Below are 17,179 nucleotides of genomic sequence, written 5' to 3'. Positions count from 1 at the left end.
AACCTACTGACCTTAGTCAGATTTCATCATCAAGTGTCCCACCGATGTCCTTTCTACCAATATCAAAAGAATGACATTTTTCCCCTCTGATCTAGGCTCCAACCAGTGATCACTAATTGCATTTAGATTTTATGTCTTTCATTTCCTCTAATCAAGAACAGTTAAGCAATTATCTTTCATAAGCTTGACATTTTTGAAAAGTATAGGCCAGTGATTTTTGTCAAAAGGGCCTCAGTTTGGGTTTATTTGATGTTTCCTTATGATTAGATTCAGGTTACACAGCTTTGGCAGGAACCACAAAATGACGGTGTGTTTTTCCCGGTCATCATATATGAGGGCACATGAGATCTCTTTTTCCCATTACTGTGGTGTTAACTCTTGTCACTTGGTTAAGGATGTTTCTGCCAGTTTTCTCCATGCTAAAAGTTACTAAGTTTCCCTTTGTAATTAATCTTTCCTTTTTTTTTTTTTTTTTTTTTTTAGGTTGCCAATTCAAGACTGCTTATGGCATGAAGGACATGGAGCGGCATTTAAAAATTCACACGGGTAAGTAGCATTTCTTTAGCGCATATGCCCTCAACACCTGCTCTGTGCTAAGAGCTGGGGATCCACTTAGGTCAGACCAATGATACCACTCCAAACGTCACTGGCTGTTACAGGAATACAAGTCCAGATTTTAAAAAATAAGGTGCCATTTGTACACATGATTTTGGCAGAAAAATCTTTAACATAATAAAATCCAGCTCTGGAGAGGATGTGAGTAAACTTAGCTAAGTGGGAATGTGAACTGCTACAGCCATTTTGAAAATGCTTCTGCCAAAATTAATTAAAATTTGAATGCACATATTCTCATTTTGAGGAGATGATCCTACAAGTGCATGTGTGTGTGTGTAATGATTAGTAAAAAGAGGAATAAGGGGAGATAAAAGAAACTGTTTCTTTTTTGTCTTTTTCTCTTATTTTTTGAGACAAAGTCTCACTCTGTCGCCCTGGCTGGAGTGCGGTGGCACTCGACAGCCTCCGGAATAGCTGGGACTACTGGCAGGCGCCACCACACCTGGCTAATGTTTTGTATTTTTTGTAGAGAGGGGGGTCTCACCATGTTGCCCAGGCTGGTCCCGAATGCCTGGACTCAAGCAATCCACCCACCTCGGCCTCCCAAAGTGCTAGGATTACAGGTGTGAGCCACTGCACCTGGCCAAAACTTTCATTTTATGTATCTCTACGTTATATCAGTGAATACACTGAGTGTGTGTTATTTTTGTAATTTAGAAAGGAGAATTTAATAAATACTTGTTTTAAAAGAAGAGAAAAAGATCAATGCATGGGAAAAGAAAAAAGTGATTATTTCTGGTGATTTCATTTTTCTTTAATATATTATTTTTATGTTTCCCAGATTTTCTGCATGGAAAAGGAATTGCCTTTAGACTCTTTTTTAACAAAGTGTTAGACGCTCGTATTCAAATGATACAGATTTAAATTTTAAAAGTATAAATGTGTATAAGATGCAGCGAGTTTTAGCTTTGGCTTCACTAATTGCCCAAAGCCTGCTATTTAGCCTCAGCCTTTAGAAGATGAGTAACCAACAGTTATTTCTTAGATTCCTTGGCCATGACCAATAAGTGCCTTATTGCACTGGGGTCACCATGATATCTAATCAGCCTCACAGTGTCATGCCATCTGGATTTGTTCTAATTATCCAAATATTAAGTTTCAAGTATTGATTGGCAAGCATTCTAGTGTAATGAGCAATGAACCTCTCCATGTGGGTTTCATATGTTGAAGTTTCATCCATCAAGCCATAGCATATTTATTATTGAAAGAATAAAGTCCTATAATTTTTGTTTTGTTTTGGTTTTGGTGTTTTTGAGATGGAGTTTCGCCCTTGTTGCCCAGGCTGGAGTGCAATGGTGCGATCTTGGCTCACCGCAACCTCCGCCTCCCAGATTCAAGCGATTCTCCTGCCTCAGCCTCCTGCGTAGCTGGGATTACAGGCATGCACCAACACACCCAGCTAATTTTTGTATTTTTAGTAGAGACGAGGTTTCTCCATGTTGTTCAGGCTGGTCTCGAACTCCCGACCTCAGGTGATCCACCCACCTTGGCCTCCCAAAGTGCTGGGATTACAAGCATGGGCTACCACATCCGGCTGAGTACTATAATTATTAGTGATGATAGGGAAAGCATTGTAAAAGTACAAGTGAGGGCCACAACTTTGTCTATTTCTGCAAATCCGCAGAAAATATCTTCTACACAGTTAGCCCACCTTGTGTTTGTAGGATAGTTTCTGCGGTCTCTGTCTACATTTTCCAGTTTAAATGTATCTTCACCTTAGTTGCCTTCAGAGAGTGGGGGTATGTTTAATTACCCCTGGAGTTGGGGTTTGGGGGAACAACAGCAACAGGGCTCTTTACCAGCAGAGTTGGCCAAAAACCACTGAGCCCTGCCAACATCCAGCATTTGCCCAGTGTTGGAAATACACAGTGTAGTGACCACAGGAACTGCTGAGCCACTGACAATGCTGGTAAATTATTGTTCCTGGATTTTTAAATTTGATGACTACAATTTTTGTTTGTTTATGTTTTTGTTTTTGTTTTGTTTTTTTGAGACGGAGTCTCGCTCTGTCACCCAGGCTGGAGTGCAGTGGCGCGATCTTGGTTCACTGCAAGCTCTGCCTCCCAGGTTCATACCATTCTCCTGCCTCAGCCTCCCGAGCAGCTGGGACTACAGGCGCCTGCCACCACGCCCGGCTAGTTTTTTTGTATTTTCGGTAGAGACGGGGTTTAGCTGTGTTAGCCAGGATGGTCTTGATCTCCTGACCTCGTGATCCGCCCGCCTTGGCCTCCCAAAGTGCTGGGATTACAGACGTGAGCTACCGCGCCCAGCCTACTAAAATGTTTAATAATGAAAATGCTAATTTTTTTTTTTTTCCTTTTGAGATGGAGTCTCACTCTGTCACCCAGGCTGTAGTGCAGTGGCACAATCTCAGCACACTGCAACCTCCACCTTCCGAGTTCAAGTGATTCTCCTGCCTCAGCCTCCCAAGTAGCAGGGATTACAGGTGCCCGCCACGATGCCCAGCTAATTTTTGTATTTTTAGTTCAGACAGGGTTTCACCATGTTGGCCAGGCTGGTCTCGAACTCCTGACCTCAAGTGATCTGCCTGCCTCGGCCTCCCAAAGTGCCAGGATTACAGGCGACAGCCACTGTGCCCAGTCAAAATGCTGATCTTTAATAAACTTTTACATGTATTCTTAAATCCCAAATATTTATTTATGATGACAGTGATCAGCTTCGGCTATTTTAGCACTTGGCTAGTTACGATTTGGTCAGAATACATATTTGATATATAAAGTAAAAAAAAGAAAATCCTGACTCACAGCCACCTCCTTCCATGACCAAAAGTCAGCTGTCCTAATAGACCTCTATGTCTCATTCTGAAATATTTGCATGCCTAGACCAGGTCTAAAAACACACATATTTAATTTTTCCATGTCTTACTAAGTTAATATGATACACGCTATCAGTGCAACTTGCTTTTTTTCATTTACTATTGCACATCATTTCACATCAGTATGTCATATCGACTTACTCTTTCTCATGGCCAAGTAAGGAACAGGTTCAGTAATTTATGCACATCCATACAGTGAAATACTTCAGCCTTAACAACCGCATTGTGGGTATGTAATGATATGAAACAGGTGATCGAAATTACTGTAAGTGCAAGAAAGTAGTCAATAGGGAGGCAGTGCAGTATTTGGCAAAAAAAAAAAAAAAACAATCACAAGATGGTCCTGGGTTCTAATTCCAGCTGTTGCAAGGATTAAAGAAAATAATTCAAAGGCACAGTGCCATTCAAAAAGTAAGTATTTAAATTGATGTTAGCCAGGAGTTTTTATGTACCAAAAACATACACACACACAGATTGCAAAAATATACATCAAAAAGTCAGCAGTAGTTCACAGATGTCAAGTTGACATATGCATTAGTGAGGTTCAGATTAAGCTGCTGTAAGAATGAAACTGAAACACCAGCACAAACAAGATAGGGGTTTGTATCTGTCCCATGTAACCGTCCAGAGGTGAGCAGGCAGGCTAGGACAGGTGGGCAGCTCTGTCCTACGGACCATCCAGGCGCTTAAGTTCCTCCCACCTCATTCTATTACATTACTCCACCATCTGCAGGTATGCCACTCTCACCTGCTCACTCACCTGTGCTCACCCACTCACTCACCTGCCCTCACCTGCTGCCTTACCCCCATGCCTTGGCTAGGAGCAGTAAAAGAGAAAATGTAAAAGGCAAGCCGTTTCCTCTTGTGAAAGAGACACACTTTACTTTCTCTGCCATCGCTTTGATAAGAACTTAGTCACAGATCACACCTAGCTGCAGGTGAGGCTGAGAAGTATAATCTTTCCCTGGTCAGCCATGAACTCTGCTGAAACTTAGGTATTCTAAATTTTAGGGTGCATCTCTGTTGAGAAAAGGAAAAAGGAGAGAGTGAATACAAGAGAAAATTAACAAAACTGTTATTATTTTACGTACCTATACTTTAAAATTTTAATTGCGTTCTATTTTTAATTTATAAAAAATTTATAAGAAATTCATATTGATCATTTAAAAACTTCAAGTAATATCAATAAGGAACATGGAAGAAACTTCCCCTCTCCCAAGATGTTAGCTCTTTGCCAATCATCCACCCAGTGTTTTAGGGTTTTCGGATTATTCTTTGGTGGTTGTATATGACTTTTTTCGTAAGGCAGTGGGAAATAAGCCTTTTCCTTTTTTAATCTTGTTTCCTGCTGCCATCTGTGTGTGTATGTGTTTGAAGGAGACAAACCCCATAAGTGTGAAGTCTGTGGCAAATGCTTTAGCCGGAAAGACAAGCTGAAAACTCACATGCGGTGCCACACGGGCGTGAAGCCCTACAAGTGTAAGACGTGTGACTACGCTGCTGCCGACAGCAGCAGCCTCAACAAGCACCTGAGGATCCACTCGGACGAGCGGCCCTTCAAATGCCAGATCTGCCCCTATGCCAGCCGCAACTCCAGCCAGCTCACTGTCCACCTGCGATCCCACACGGGTGAGTCCTGCCTACTATTTGCTCTCTACGCTCCTCACTTTCTATGGCATAAATCATAAGCACCTTAAAGCATTCAGCTACAATGTAAGAAATCGAGTTGGAACCTTTGCTCATCCCGTTGTTTGCAGTTTTGTTTTTTTGTTGTTGTTGTTGTTGTTTTGTCTCGCTCTGTTGCCCTGGCTGGAGTGGAGTGGCGCTATCTCAGCTCACTGCAACCTCCACCTCCCAGGCTCAAGCAATTCTTGTGCCTCAGCCTCCCAAGAAGCTGGGATTACAGGCATTTTGCACCACGCCCAGCTAATTTTTTTGTATTTTTAGTAGAGATGGGGTTTTGCCATATTGGTCAGGCTGGTCTTGAACTGTTGACCTCAAGTGGTCTGCCCACCTCAGCCTCCCAAAGTGCTGGGATTACAGGCATTTTGTACCACACCTAGCTAACTTTTTCTATTTTTAGTAGAGGTGGGGTTTTGCCACGTTTGTTAGGCTGGTCTTGAACTCCTGACCTCAAGTGTTGCCCACCTCAGCCTCCCAAAGTGCTGGGATTACAGGCGTGAGCCACCGTGCCTGGCCCATTTGCAGTTTTGCTTTTCAGCTGCCTTGAAGAGCCTTTCTCAGTCAAGTAGGAGAAAATCATGAAGTTTATAACTTTATACATATGTATATCTCTTTATATAACTTTGTAATTTATTCACTCGTAAAGTATGTAATTGAGGAGGTGCACGAAATGAAATACACATATAAGCCATGTATCTTTGATAAATTCTGCATTATGGTTAGGCATTCCAATCATTTTTGAAGCATACTCTAGTTCAGCATGGAACAGCTTGACCAAAAAACATAGAGCAAAATTAGCAGAGTAGGTAACAACAAATTACATACTTTTTTCTTTTGGTGTATCAGTTAGATAATGATTCAGTAATGCTGCAGTAACAACCATGAAATCTCAGTGTTGTATAATAAACATTTGTTGCTAACATACTTTAGGTCAGCAGAAAGTTGACTGGACAACTCTGTTGATCTTGGCTTGGCTTAACCACATGTGTGGGGAAGGTTGGGTGCCTCTCAGATTTGCCTGGGGATCTGCTGACCATGGGCTGGCTGGCTGTCCACTGGCCTTGGCTGAGGCAATCTGGTTCTGTTCTGTGCATCTCTCATCTTCCTCCTGGGACCATGGACTAACCCAGGCTTGTCCTTCTCATGAGGATGGCAGAGGTGCAAGCAAGCAAGCCCCAGTGTAAGCCCATTTCAAGTCTTTGCTTCTATAAGTTGTCAAGCATCACATTGGCTAAAGCAAGTCACATGTTTCATCCTGGTGTCAAGGGTGGGACTGAGCTCGCCTACAGTGAGAGGTCATCACAGTGTTACATGGCAAAGGTCAGGGATGCAGGGAAGGTGAAGAATTGGGACTTTTTTTTTTTTTTTTTTTTGAGTTGGAGTCTCACTCTGTTGCCCAGGCTGGAGTGCAGTGACACGATCTCAGCTCACTGCAACCTCCGCCTCCTGGGTTCAAGTGATTCTCCTGTCTCAGCCTCCTGAGTAGATGGGATTATAGGTGCACATTGCCATGCCTGGCTAATTTTTTGTATTTTAGTAGAGATGGGGTTTCACCATGTTGCCCAGGCTGGTCTCGAACTCCTGAGCTCAGGCAATCTGCCTGCCTCAGCCTCCCAAAGTGCTAGGATTACAGGTGTGAGCCACCACGCCGGGCTGAATTGGGACCATTTTTGCAAACAACCACAGTCCACCTTTATCCCCACCATCATTCACATCTCTCTGACAGGCAAAATGCATTGACAAGTCTCATCCAATCATAGGATCAGCCTTAAAGACCACAATTGCATGATCTCCCTTGGGTCTGGATATGGTTTCTCTTCATCTAGAGACGGTTGAAATAAAAGACAAGTTGTCTGTCATGATACACCCAATATACAGTGGTAAAACAAAAAGCCAAAATAATTACCGTAATTCTACCATTTGAAAGTAGTGTAAGACACATGCACACGTATGTTTATTGCAGCAGTATTCACAATAGCAAAGACTTGGAACCAACCCAAATGCCCATCAATGATAGACTGGATTAAGAAAATGTGGCACATATACGCCATGGAATACTACGCAGCCATAAAAAAGGTTGAGTTCATGTCCTTTGCAGGGACATGGATGAAGCTGGAAACCATCATTCTTAGCAAACTAACACAGGAACAGAAAACCAAACACTACATGTTCTCACTCATAAGTGGGAGTTGAACAATGAGAACACATGGACACAGGGAGGGGAACATCACACACCGGGGCCTGTCAAGTGGTGGGAGGCTAGGGGAGGGATAGCATTAGGAGAAATACCTAATGTAGGTGACGGGTTGATGGGTACAGCAAACCACCATGGCACGTGTGTACCTGTGTAACAGACCTGCACGTTCTGCATATGTATCCCAGAACTTAAAGTATAATTTAAAAAAAGAAAGAAAGAAAGTAGTATAGAAGAATGGGAGGCATTTTTCAGTCCCTGGTCCATAGCGTTTCTGAAATTCTTCTGGGCACAGGTTCCCCCTACTCAGGGGATAGGGAATGTTTCTTGATTAGGCCTTGGCTCAGCTCTTTGGTTCTTAACGCTGCCCATTGGAACATGCTTTCCATCACTTTCCTAAGCTACTTCTGAAAAAGATTGCAAAATGTACCTTTGAGAAACTTTCTCAGCTTGCTTCCTGTCTACCAAAAGCTGGAGGTCTTTTACCTTTTGTTTTAGTAAGGCTGGTGACAGTTTTGCTAGTAGAGCTGTCTTTAAAAACTGTGAGTTTCCTATGTATCCATATGCCAAAAGCCATACTCACAATTCTTTTGGAATCTTTCCTCTTTTTCTAAACTCAATTATAGGCACCTTTGGCATTTAACCTTCTGTGGGTTTTAGGAGTCCTTTGTCCAGCTGAGAGAACATACTTGGCACCAACTTAATTCTCACCATTCTTAATTCTCTTTTGGAGATTTTAATAAAGAGTCTTACATTCAGACCCCTTATTTCACATTTGGTCTTCACTCTGAGACTAGTTTCTTAGATATGGTCTTTGTCCCAGGCTTTTGTCTTACTTGGGAAAGCTGGCTGGAGAAGCTGGCTGGAGATGAGAAACTATATCCAGTAAATCTTTGACTTTCTATATTCCCTCTAAATTCTGCTTACAAAATGTCCAGTTCTTTTTGTGAGTTTGTCTCTTTCTTATAGTCTTTTATCATATGCAGCTTATAAAACACTTTCACTGTTCTGCCTAGAATTTATCTCTTTATTCAAGTCCAAAACTCATGACATACATTTTCTGTCTTCTAAGCTACCACGAGTGACGTGACAGTCTTACCAAATGTTTGCCATTAAGTAGTGTGCATTGCCATTTTTCCAGCCTCCACATGCAACCCAATCTCAAAACCAGTGCTCTGTATTTTGGTTCTCTGTTACGGCATCACCCTTTTTCTAGATACCAATATCTGTATCCATTGTCTGTTGTCACAGTGATGCAGCGTGCACTGCAGTGATGCAGTGCAATATGCTTTTTCTGTTCCCATGTGGGGATCAGCTGGGCAAACCAGCTGACCTTGGCTGGGCTCTCTTATTAGTCTGAGGATCTGCTGGTTATGGGCTGGCTGTCCACTGGCCTTGGCTGAGGAAATCAGCTCTGCCCCACATGTCTCTTGGCCTTCTGAGACCAGCAGGTTAGGCCAGGATTGACCTCATGGTCATGACCGAGGTGTAAGCAAGCAAGCAAGCCCCAGTGCACAAGCCCATTTCAAGCCATTCCTTGTTTCAAGTTACTAAACATACCATTGGTGAAATCCAACGACATGTTTGAGGCTTTTGTCGTGGATCATGGGAGAACATGCCTAACTATATACATGGCAGAGGCTGTGCGCCACAAGGAGGGGTGGGAGGTGGGGAGATTTGGGAACATTTTTGTAATCTACAGCAAGTTCAGACATTGGCATAATCGATGCCCAACTGATTGCTTCAGAAATTTCCCCCAGCCTAAGTTAGAGAAGCTGAAAAATTCATTTATGAAAATGGTTCATTTTGATTGATAAGGATGAAGTTACTATTTATAGCAGCATCTTTAAAATTGGTCTAGAAAAGGTGTGTTTTTCAAAAATTTCAATGTGTGCCATTTATGCATGGTCTTCGTGGAATGTTCATTTTCCCTTTTGTAAATCTGTGGCACTGGTAAAACTGTAAATTAATAGGATTTTGTTTTTACCCTTTCGGCGATTGGATAGACTGCATCAACACTTGTTTTAGTAGCAACCCAAACTCAAGGAAGATCTGTCAGCTTAAATATATGTCGCTTATTCATCCAACATTCTTTAAACCTCGCTATGTGCCAGACACAGTGGGAATCAGGTAGTAGGCAAGAATGAATATAGTCATTAGCTTTGAAGACCTTAGTGTCCAGTGGGACTATTTGACCAGTATACTTCATTAAAGAAATGTTTATGGTTAAATTAAAAAAAAAAAAAAGACAAAGGAATTTAAAACCTTTGCTTTCATGCCAAAAAACGTTGTTAAGCTCTGCAACTTAGCTGCGAGATTTGGTTTTCTGGATTTTCTGGGTCTCACCTCTGCAGATTGCTAAAAAAAAAGTGAAAAAAGACTGTCCCTGTAATTTTGGCAGGGATGTAACTGGGAAACCTAGTAAAACATTCTGGAGCAAGGATTTTGACTTTGAGTCTACAGATGTCTGCCCCTGAGAAATCCATGAGTAGACTTGGGAGGGAGGTCCTTGGATGGGGGTGGGGAAAAAAAAGACGTCTTCATTTTCACTAGCCTGTATTAAAATTTGACATGTCCTTCAATTATGAAAACAGGCAACCAATCTGATAACAGTGCATGTGAAGTTGTCGCCAGCGGAAATCAAAAATCTTTTCATGATGATTGCTGCAGATAGAGCAAAATATCTTTTACACTCTATTTAGAAATGACTGTAGTTACTAGACCTGCCTCTAGGTCTGATTCTTGAATGCATTAATGAAACACACACATTGGCATATCACAATTTTTTCTCTTTAATAACTATTTTAATATAATTCGTTTCTTTTATATTCCTATTGGTTTTTATTTTAGTTTATTGGGTACATTTAAAACATTATCCAAGAAGAGTTCCATGGACTTCACTAAACTGCCAAAAAGGGGTAATGGCATAAAAAAGGTTAAGAACAACATTCTCAGGCAGCAAAAGGCCCTTTTTCTGAAAAGGGCCAGATAGTAAATATTTTAGGCTTTGTGGGCCATGCAGTATCTATCACAAATACTCACCCCTACCATTACGGCAGGCAAGTAACCATATGTAAACAAATATGCATGGCTGTGTTTCAGTAAAACTTTATTTATAGAAACAGGCTGTGGGCAGGATCTAGCCCATAGGCTGTAGCTTACTCTTCCTTGTTCTGGAGTTTAGTATGCATGATCTTGGTGGTATTCAGTCATACAAAGCATTTTTTTAAGTTTAGGTTTAGGCCTCTCAGTGTTCTAGAAGCTTGTTCAGTTGCCTCCTGCCATCTTTGTTTGCATTCATTAAGCAGCTCATGGTGAAGTAGCAGATCCTATGTCAAAAAGCTGGAACACCATCCCAGTCTTGTGGGTTTATGGCCTAAGAAAGCAAACATCAGTTATATGCACAGATAATTACATAGCATCTAAAGATACCAGTTGCGGAGTCAGCCTGGATTGGAATCCAAGCCCTTCTTTGTACTACGGGGCGACCAAGAACAAGTTATGTAGTCTGTCTGGGTCTCAGCCTTCTCCTCTGTGTAACTGTGTTAAAAAAACAATATTAATAATAGCACCCACCACAGGGCAATCTTCCCAGCATCAAGTGAGACCATGCTTGTGGAGTGTTCAGCATAGCGCCTGCCATCCCGGAAGCCATTGAAGAATATTAGCTGCTATTTTGCTTAACTTAAACAATGTTGAAATGAGGGGTCGCCAATTTGCTTGAATTGTCATTGCCTCAGATAATTTGGACTTGGCATTCATTGAGGAAGTAAATTTGGAATATGGTATCCAATCAGATGTTTGCAATTTCACTTGCCTTGCTCATCTTTCAGCGAATATGAATTTTTTTTAAAAAAAATCAAGCAGCTGGATTTTGTAACTTCACAAGTAAAGAACGCAGCTGGCAATATGGGATAAATAAATTTTGTGCAAGAAACATCTTTATTAATAAAGATCTGCATGAAATATAAGCTGGGTGTTTCAGTCATTGTAAAACCATACTCCAATGAATGCAGCACGGAGCTGACCCATTCGAAAATATATTGTTGAATCTGTTACAACATGTAACTCAATCAAAATCAACGGGTTGTGCAAAAGTCTTCAACTGTGAACCATTAACTAGCAGAGTGGGCACATTAACTGTATGAAAGATAGTTTGAGTGTTTTAAAGAATATAACAAGTATACTTGTAAATCTTATTTTATCTGGGACAATTAAATTGCTCTTTTCGATCTCCCATTTTTCTTCTGGGTTTGATACCGGTGGTGGTGGTTTGGGTCCGGGGAAAGAAAAAGACGCCCTACCCCTCTTCCCCCACTCCCAGGGGGCTGCTAGAAGCTGCAGTTAGGAGGTCTGCACCCACCCACCTTGTATAAGCGATTTTCTGGTGTGTGCTTCGGGGGGATCCGCTGTGGTTGTTGCCTGCCTGTTCTTATCGAAACTCACCTTGTGTTGACAGGGGACGCCCCCTTCCAGTGCTGGCTCTGTAGCGCCAAGTTCAAAATCAGCTCGGACTTGAAAAGGCACATGCGGGTGCACTCGGGGGAGAAGCCTTTCAAGTGCGAGTTCTGCAATGTCCGCTGCACCATGAAGGGGAACCTCAAGTCGCACATCCGTATCAAGCACAGCGGGAATAACTTCAAGTGTCCGCATTGCGACTTCCTGGGTGACAGCAAAGCCACCCTCCGGAAGCACAGCCGCGTGCACCAGTCGGAGCATCCTGAGAAGTGCTCGGAATGCAGCTACTCCTGCTCCAGCAAGGCCGCCCTGCGCATCCATGAGCGCATCCACTGCACCGACCGCCCTTTCAAGTGCAACTACTGCAGCTTCGACACCAAACAGCCCAGCAACCTGAGCAAGCACATGAAGAAGTTCCATGGGGACATGGTTAAGACTGAGGCTCTGGAGAGGAAGGACACGGGCAGGCAGAGCAGCCGGCAGGTGGCCAAGCTGGATGCCAAGAAGACTTTCCACTGCGATATATGCGATGCCTCCTTCATGCGGGAGGACTCGCTCCGCAGCCACAAGAGACAGCACAGTGAGTACAATGAGAGTAAGAACTCGGACGTGACCGTCCTGCAGTTTCAGATCGACCCCAGCAAGCAGCCCGCCACGCCCCTCACTGTGGGACACCTCCAGGTGCCCCTCCAGCCCAGCCAAATGCCCCAGTTCAGCGAGGGAAGAGTCAAAATCATCGTTGGGCATCAGGTGCCCCAGGCGAACACCATCGTCCAGGCTGCCGCCGCTGCAGTGAACATCGTCCCGCCTGCCTTGGTGGCCCAGAACCCAGAGGAACTCCCAGGGAACAGCCGGCTGCAGATCCTGCGCCAGGTCAGTCTGATCGCCCCCCCTCAGTCCTCGCGGTGTCCGAGCGAGGCGGGCGGAATGACCCAGCCGGCTGTCCTGCTGACCACTCACGACCAGACGGACGGAGCCACTCTGCACCAGACTCTCATCCCCACGGCCCCAGGTGGCCCCCAGGAAGGCTCTGGCAATCAGACTTTCATTACCAGTTCGGGTATTACTTGCACTGACTTTGAAGGCCTAAACGCCTTGATTCAGGAGGGGACAGCAGAAGTGACAGTGGTGAGCGATGGAGGCCAGAACATCGCAGTGGCCACCACAGCGCCACCGGTCTTCTCCTCCTCTTCCCAGCAAGAACTTCCCAAGCAGACCTACTCCATCATTCAAGGGGCAGCCCATCCAGCTTTGCTCTGTCCCGCCGACTCCATTCCAGATTAGTGCTTAAAAAACAAAAGGAGTGGGGGAAAGGAATTGAGAAAAAGAAATCATAAGTAGAATTCTCTAAAAGGTTTGCTCTTAATGTTTTCTTTGTTTTGTTTTGTTTTTGAGAGGGAGTCTCGCTGTGTTTCCCAGGCTGGAGTGCAGTGGCACGATCTTGGCTCACTGCAACGTCCGCCTCCCAGGTTCAAGCGATTCTCGTGCCTCAGCCTCCGGAGTAGCTGGGACCACAGGTGTATGACATCATGACTGGCTAATTTTTGTATATTTACTAGAGACGGGGTTTCATCATGTTGAACTCCTGACCTCAAGTGATCTGCCCACCTCAGCCTCCCAAAGTGCTGGGATTACAGGTGTGAGCCACCATGCCTGGCCGTGGTTTGCTCTTAATGTTTTTAAGGATGGTTGTGAATCCCCCTGGCCCCATAATAAATTGTAATTTTATACTGCTTACTATAATTTTTTTAACACTGTAACAACTTTGAGACCACCTCTGAATCGTCGCATTATAACTGTCGTAGAATCTTAAATGTTACCAAGATGATTCCAGTGAGGGGTTGGAATTAAATGCATTAAGTAGTGAATATATGTGTTCGTTTCCAACTTGATTTTCCAACTCTAATAAAGGTTTTTGTCCATCTTATTACATTTGTGTAGTAAATGGTACTTCCCAGCCTCTCTTTTGCCCCATTCTGGAATACTCCCCAGAGTTTGGGGGTGTTCATGTTTTATACACGTAAGTCTGTTAGCATGAAGGACCATTTTCTACATAATGTGACATGGATACTTGACCCAAAAAAAAATGTTTAGTGCTAATGAGCAGAAAATGAATGGTTCCCTAATAAATTGATATCTGATTAAAATATACTGAATGTTAATGATTCTTTAGAACCAAGGTGGGATTTGGGAATGATGGGGGCGTGAGTCATTAGTCAAAAACAACCTGAAGCAGCAAAGGTTTTTAGTCCTCTCATAAACGTCACACAATCATCTTACCTTCTCCACAGTCACATTAAATAGATGTGGTACCTAAAGTGATAAAGTGATCCATCCCACTGTCGTTTTCATTTTGAAACTTCAGACTGACGATCCTGGCATTTCTGTTTAGACGCAAAAATGATCAAAGTTCCTACTAACAAGACAGAATTTTCTAGAATACCATTTTTTGAGATGTTAATATCTGTGCAGAATCCAGATGAGTGGACTGAGAGAGTACCTAGATTTTTTCCAAAGCGTAGGTTGTATTGAAAAGAGGAAAATTCAAATTGTGTTGTTTTACATTGAAATGCTGTTTGATCAGTAGGTGGTGCCAGAGAGCAAGCTAGAATCACCTATATTTGTACCTTAAGCCATTCTCTAAGGTTGTAATAGCACTCATTTCTGCTGTCAGCAAGGATTGGTGAGGAGGGGAGGTTACTCTTAGGACAGAAGCATATTTAGAATATTATGAGAATACTTAGATACATTTTTACCACTTTTATTCTTCTTTCTTTGATCCGTAATAGTTGAACACAATTTTGAGGACTTGCTATATTATATTTGCCATAATTTCTTTATTTTCCTATCATCAATGATAATAGTGAGTTATTAACTATGGTTTTTGGTAAGAAACAGAAAAGGCTTGCAGTGTACAATGTTAGTGATTTAAATAATTTTGTCACTTTAAACTTACTGCTTACAGCCCTTTAGAAAAACTGTTCTGCTTTTGAATTTCAGCTGGGAAACTTCCATTGTCATGGTCCTATTTTCTACATCTTTCTTTTTTCCCACTTTTTTCAACTGTAAAGGATCTTTTCCTGATTATAATGTGTATTCAAGATAGAAAATATGAAAAACAGAATATTACTAGGAAAAAAATAGAAGTTACTAATAATCTTACTGTCCAGATATAAACTATACAGATTGTAACCATTTTGATGGACTTCCTATCAATCTTTTTTTTTTTTTTGAGACGGAGTCTCGCTCTGTCACCCAGGCTGGAGTGCAGTGGCCCAATCTCGGCTCACTACAAGCTCCACCTCCTGGGTTCAAACCATTCTCCTGCCTCAGCCTCCTGAGTAGCTGGGACTATAGGCACCCGCCACCAAGTCTGGCTAATTTTTTGTATTTTTAGTAGAGACAGGGTTTCACCGTAGCCAGGATGGTCTTGATCTCCTGACGTTGTGATCCACCCACCTCGGCCTCCCAAAGTGCTGAGATTACAGGCGTGAGCCACCGTGCCTGGCCCTTATCAATCTTTTTTTATGCTTACGTATATATGTTTTCTACTCCAGTTATAAAGTTGTAGTTTAATTAAGCATAATATTTTTTACATTCTATATTTCCTTTTGTATCCTTAGATCTCTATCTACCAGCTGCCTTCTATATATATATACATACACATACATACATACACATGCATGCATAGAGATGTATACACATGCATATTTGATTTGTTGGTTGTTTTGTCTTTTTACAAACTACAACAGTAAAACTTATTCTTTGGAATAAATTATACACAGAATTGTACAAACACCAAGCCTACAACTTCCAGCCCCTCCGTATTCTCACCCCACCCAAGGTAAGTAATGTTAGGTGCTCTGTGTTCTTACCAATATAGGTAGACTCAAAAGATAACATAGAAAAGGTTTTTCCTAGTTCTATAGTAATTGTAACATATTCTGTACATTTCTCTGCAACTTGCTTTGATTATTCCATTTATTGACAGTCCTGTGGGTCAACACAACTAGACCTAGTTTTTTTAAACAAGTGTTACAGACATGCCAGGCTTTAGTCCGTCATCTTGCTGTTATGATTATTCAGGTTGTTTGGGGAATATTTTTGCCATTACAACTGCCCCAGTAAACTCTCATATTCAGCTCTTTTTTTTTTTTTTTCCCCTGTAAGTAGATTCAAAAGAGTAAGTTTCACGGAGTTTCCATAGTTTGTACTTGCATAAATATGGATTAATTTTCACAATGATAGTCTCATCCCTGTTGTGGGCTCAACTACCTTTGGAAGTTTTATCAATCAGCTGCATGAAAATGGTTATCTGGCCTTTATGCACTCCCCTAGCTGGTGCTGTGGTCTGCGTTTTCTGAAACATCTCTGCATAGGGCTGGTTGACCATGTGTGCTTCTCTCTTCTATGAAATTAGAACTCTTACTCCCTCCTTTTGGTTGTTGGGAAGTTGGGGACATTAACCCGACATCAGTCACACATTGCTGAGTTTCTTCCCCTCCTGTCATTGTCTTTTGACTTTACTTGTGGGGCTGTCACCATATAAAAATGACTGTCTTTTTCTGTAGTTAGATTCTTCTGTCGCTTCATTTGTGGCACCTGTATTTTCTAAGAACGTCCATCCTTCTCCTGAGATTAAATTGGTTTTCCCTTTAGTGCTTTTATTGCTTGCTTGTTTGTTTTTCAATGGCTGCTTGCTGCAGCCAGAATTCTTTTTTTTTTTTTTTTTTTCTTGTTTTGAGACAGAGTCTGGCTGTCGCCCAGCCTGGAGTGCAGTGGCACGATCTCAGCTCACTACCCGCTCTGCCTCCCAAGCTCAGGTGATGCTCCTGCCTCAGCCTCCCAAGTAGCTGGGATCACAGGCATGTGCCACCATGCCTGGCTAATTTTTGTATTTTTAGTAGAGACGAGATTTTGCCATGATGGCCATGCTGGTCTCGAACTCCTGGCCTCCAGTGATCTGTCCACCTCAGCCTCCCAGAATGCTGGGATCACAGCTCTTGCCCAGAACTCATATTTATATGTTATGATGAACAGGTTTGACTGTCCGCTTATGCCAGGACCATTTGTTAAATATTATTTTCCTGAAAACTGAAATCCTAATTTAACCCATCGTGTAGACAAAGTTCACAAATATACTTCTAGAACTTCTTTATTCTGGAAGATTAGAGATCTGAGATTCCAGAAGAAGATCTGGCTTGCCAACATCACATATTTGATTATACTAGCATTAAGGTAAGCGTAATCTTTTAGACTTACAAAGCTTCCCCCAGCTATTATTTTCCAAAATGTTCTTAGCAATTCTTAGATATGTATTCTTCCAAAGGAACTGTTATTTCACCCAGTACCTAAACCACCCCCACCGAAAAAGAAAACCTTTTGGAGATTTT

General features: G+C 42.3%; 1 protein-coding gene across 8 annotated transcripts in view; it reads left to right on the top strand.

Annotated features, from left to right (window-relative positions):
• The window catches only part of ZFP64 (ZFP64 zinc finger protein), a 114,373-nt gene that overhangs the window by 28,251 nt on the left and 68,943 nt on the right, over window positions 1-17,179 (top strand). For 5 of the 8 annotated variants that reach the window (XM_054467852.2, XM_063659482.1, XM_054467856.2 and 2 more), the window contains 3 exons: window positions 484-546; window positions 4,829-5,080; window positions 11,788-13,935. In XM_054467852.2, the coding sequence (XP_054323827.1) occupies window positions 484-546; window positions 4,829-5,080; window positions 11,788-13,070 (1,598 nt within the window). In that variant the 3' untranslated portion in view covers window positions 13,071-13,935. Of the gene's footprint in view, window positions 1-483; window positions 547-4,828; window positions 5,081-11,787; window positions 13,936-17,179 lie in introns of those variants that run through there. The other 3 variants (XM_063659483.1, XM_063659481.1, XM_054467855.2) reach the window with 1 other exon arrangement.

Source organism: Pongo pygmaeus, chromosome 21 (genome assembly GCF_028885625.2).
Source record: "Pongo pygmaeus isolate AG05252 chromosome 21, NHGRI_mPonPyg2-v2.0_pri, whole genome shotgun sequence".
NCBI classification, from domain to species: domain Eukaryota; kingdom Metazoa; phylum Chordata; class Mammalia; order Primates; family Hominidae; genus Pongo; species Pongo pygmaeus.
Note: the sequence above shows the minus strand (reverse complement) of the source record. Positions and strands in the feature narration are given on the sequence as shown.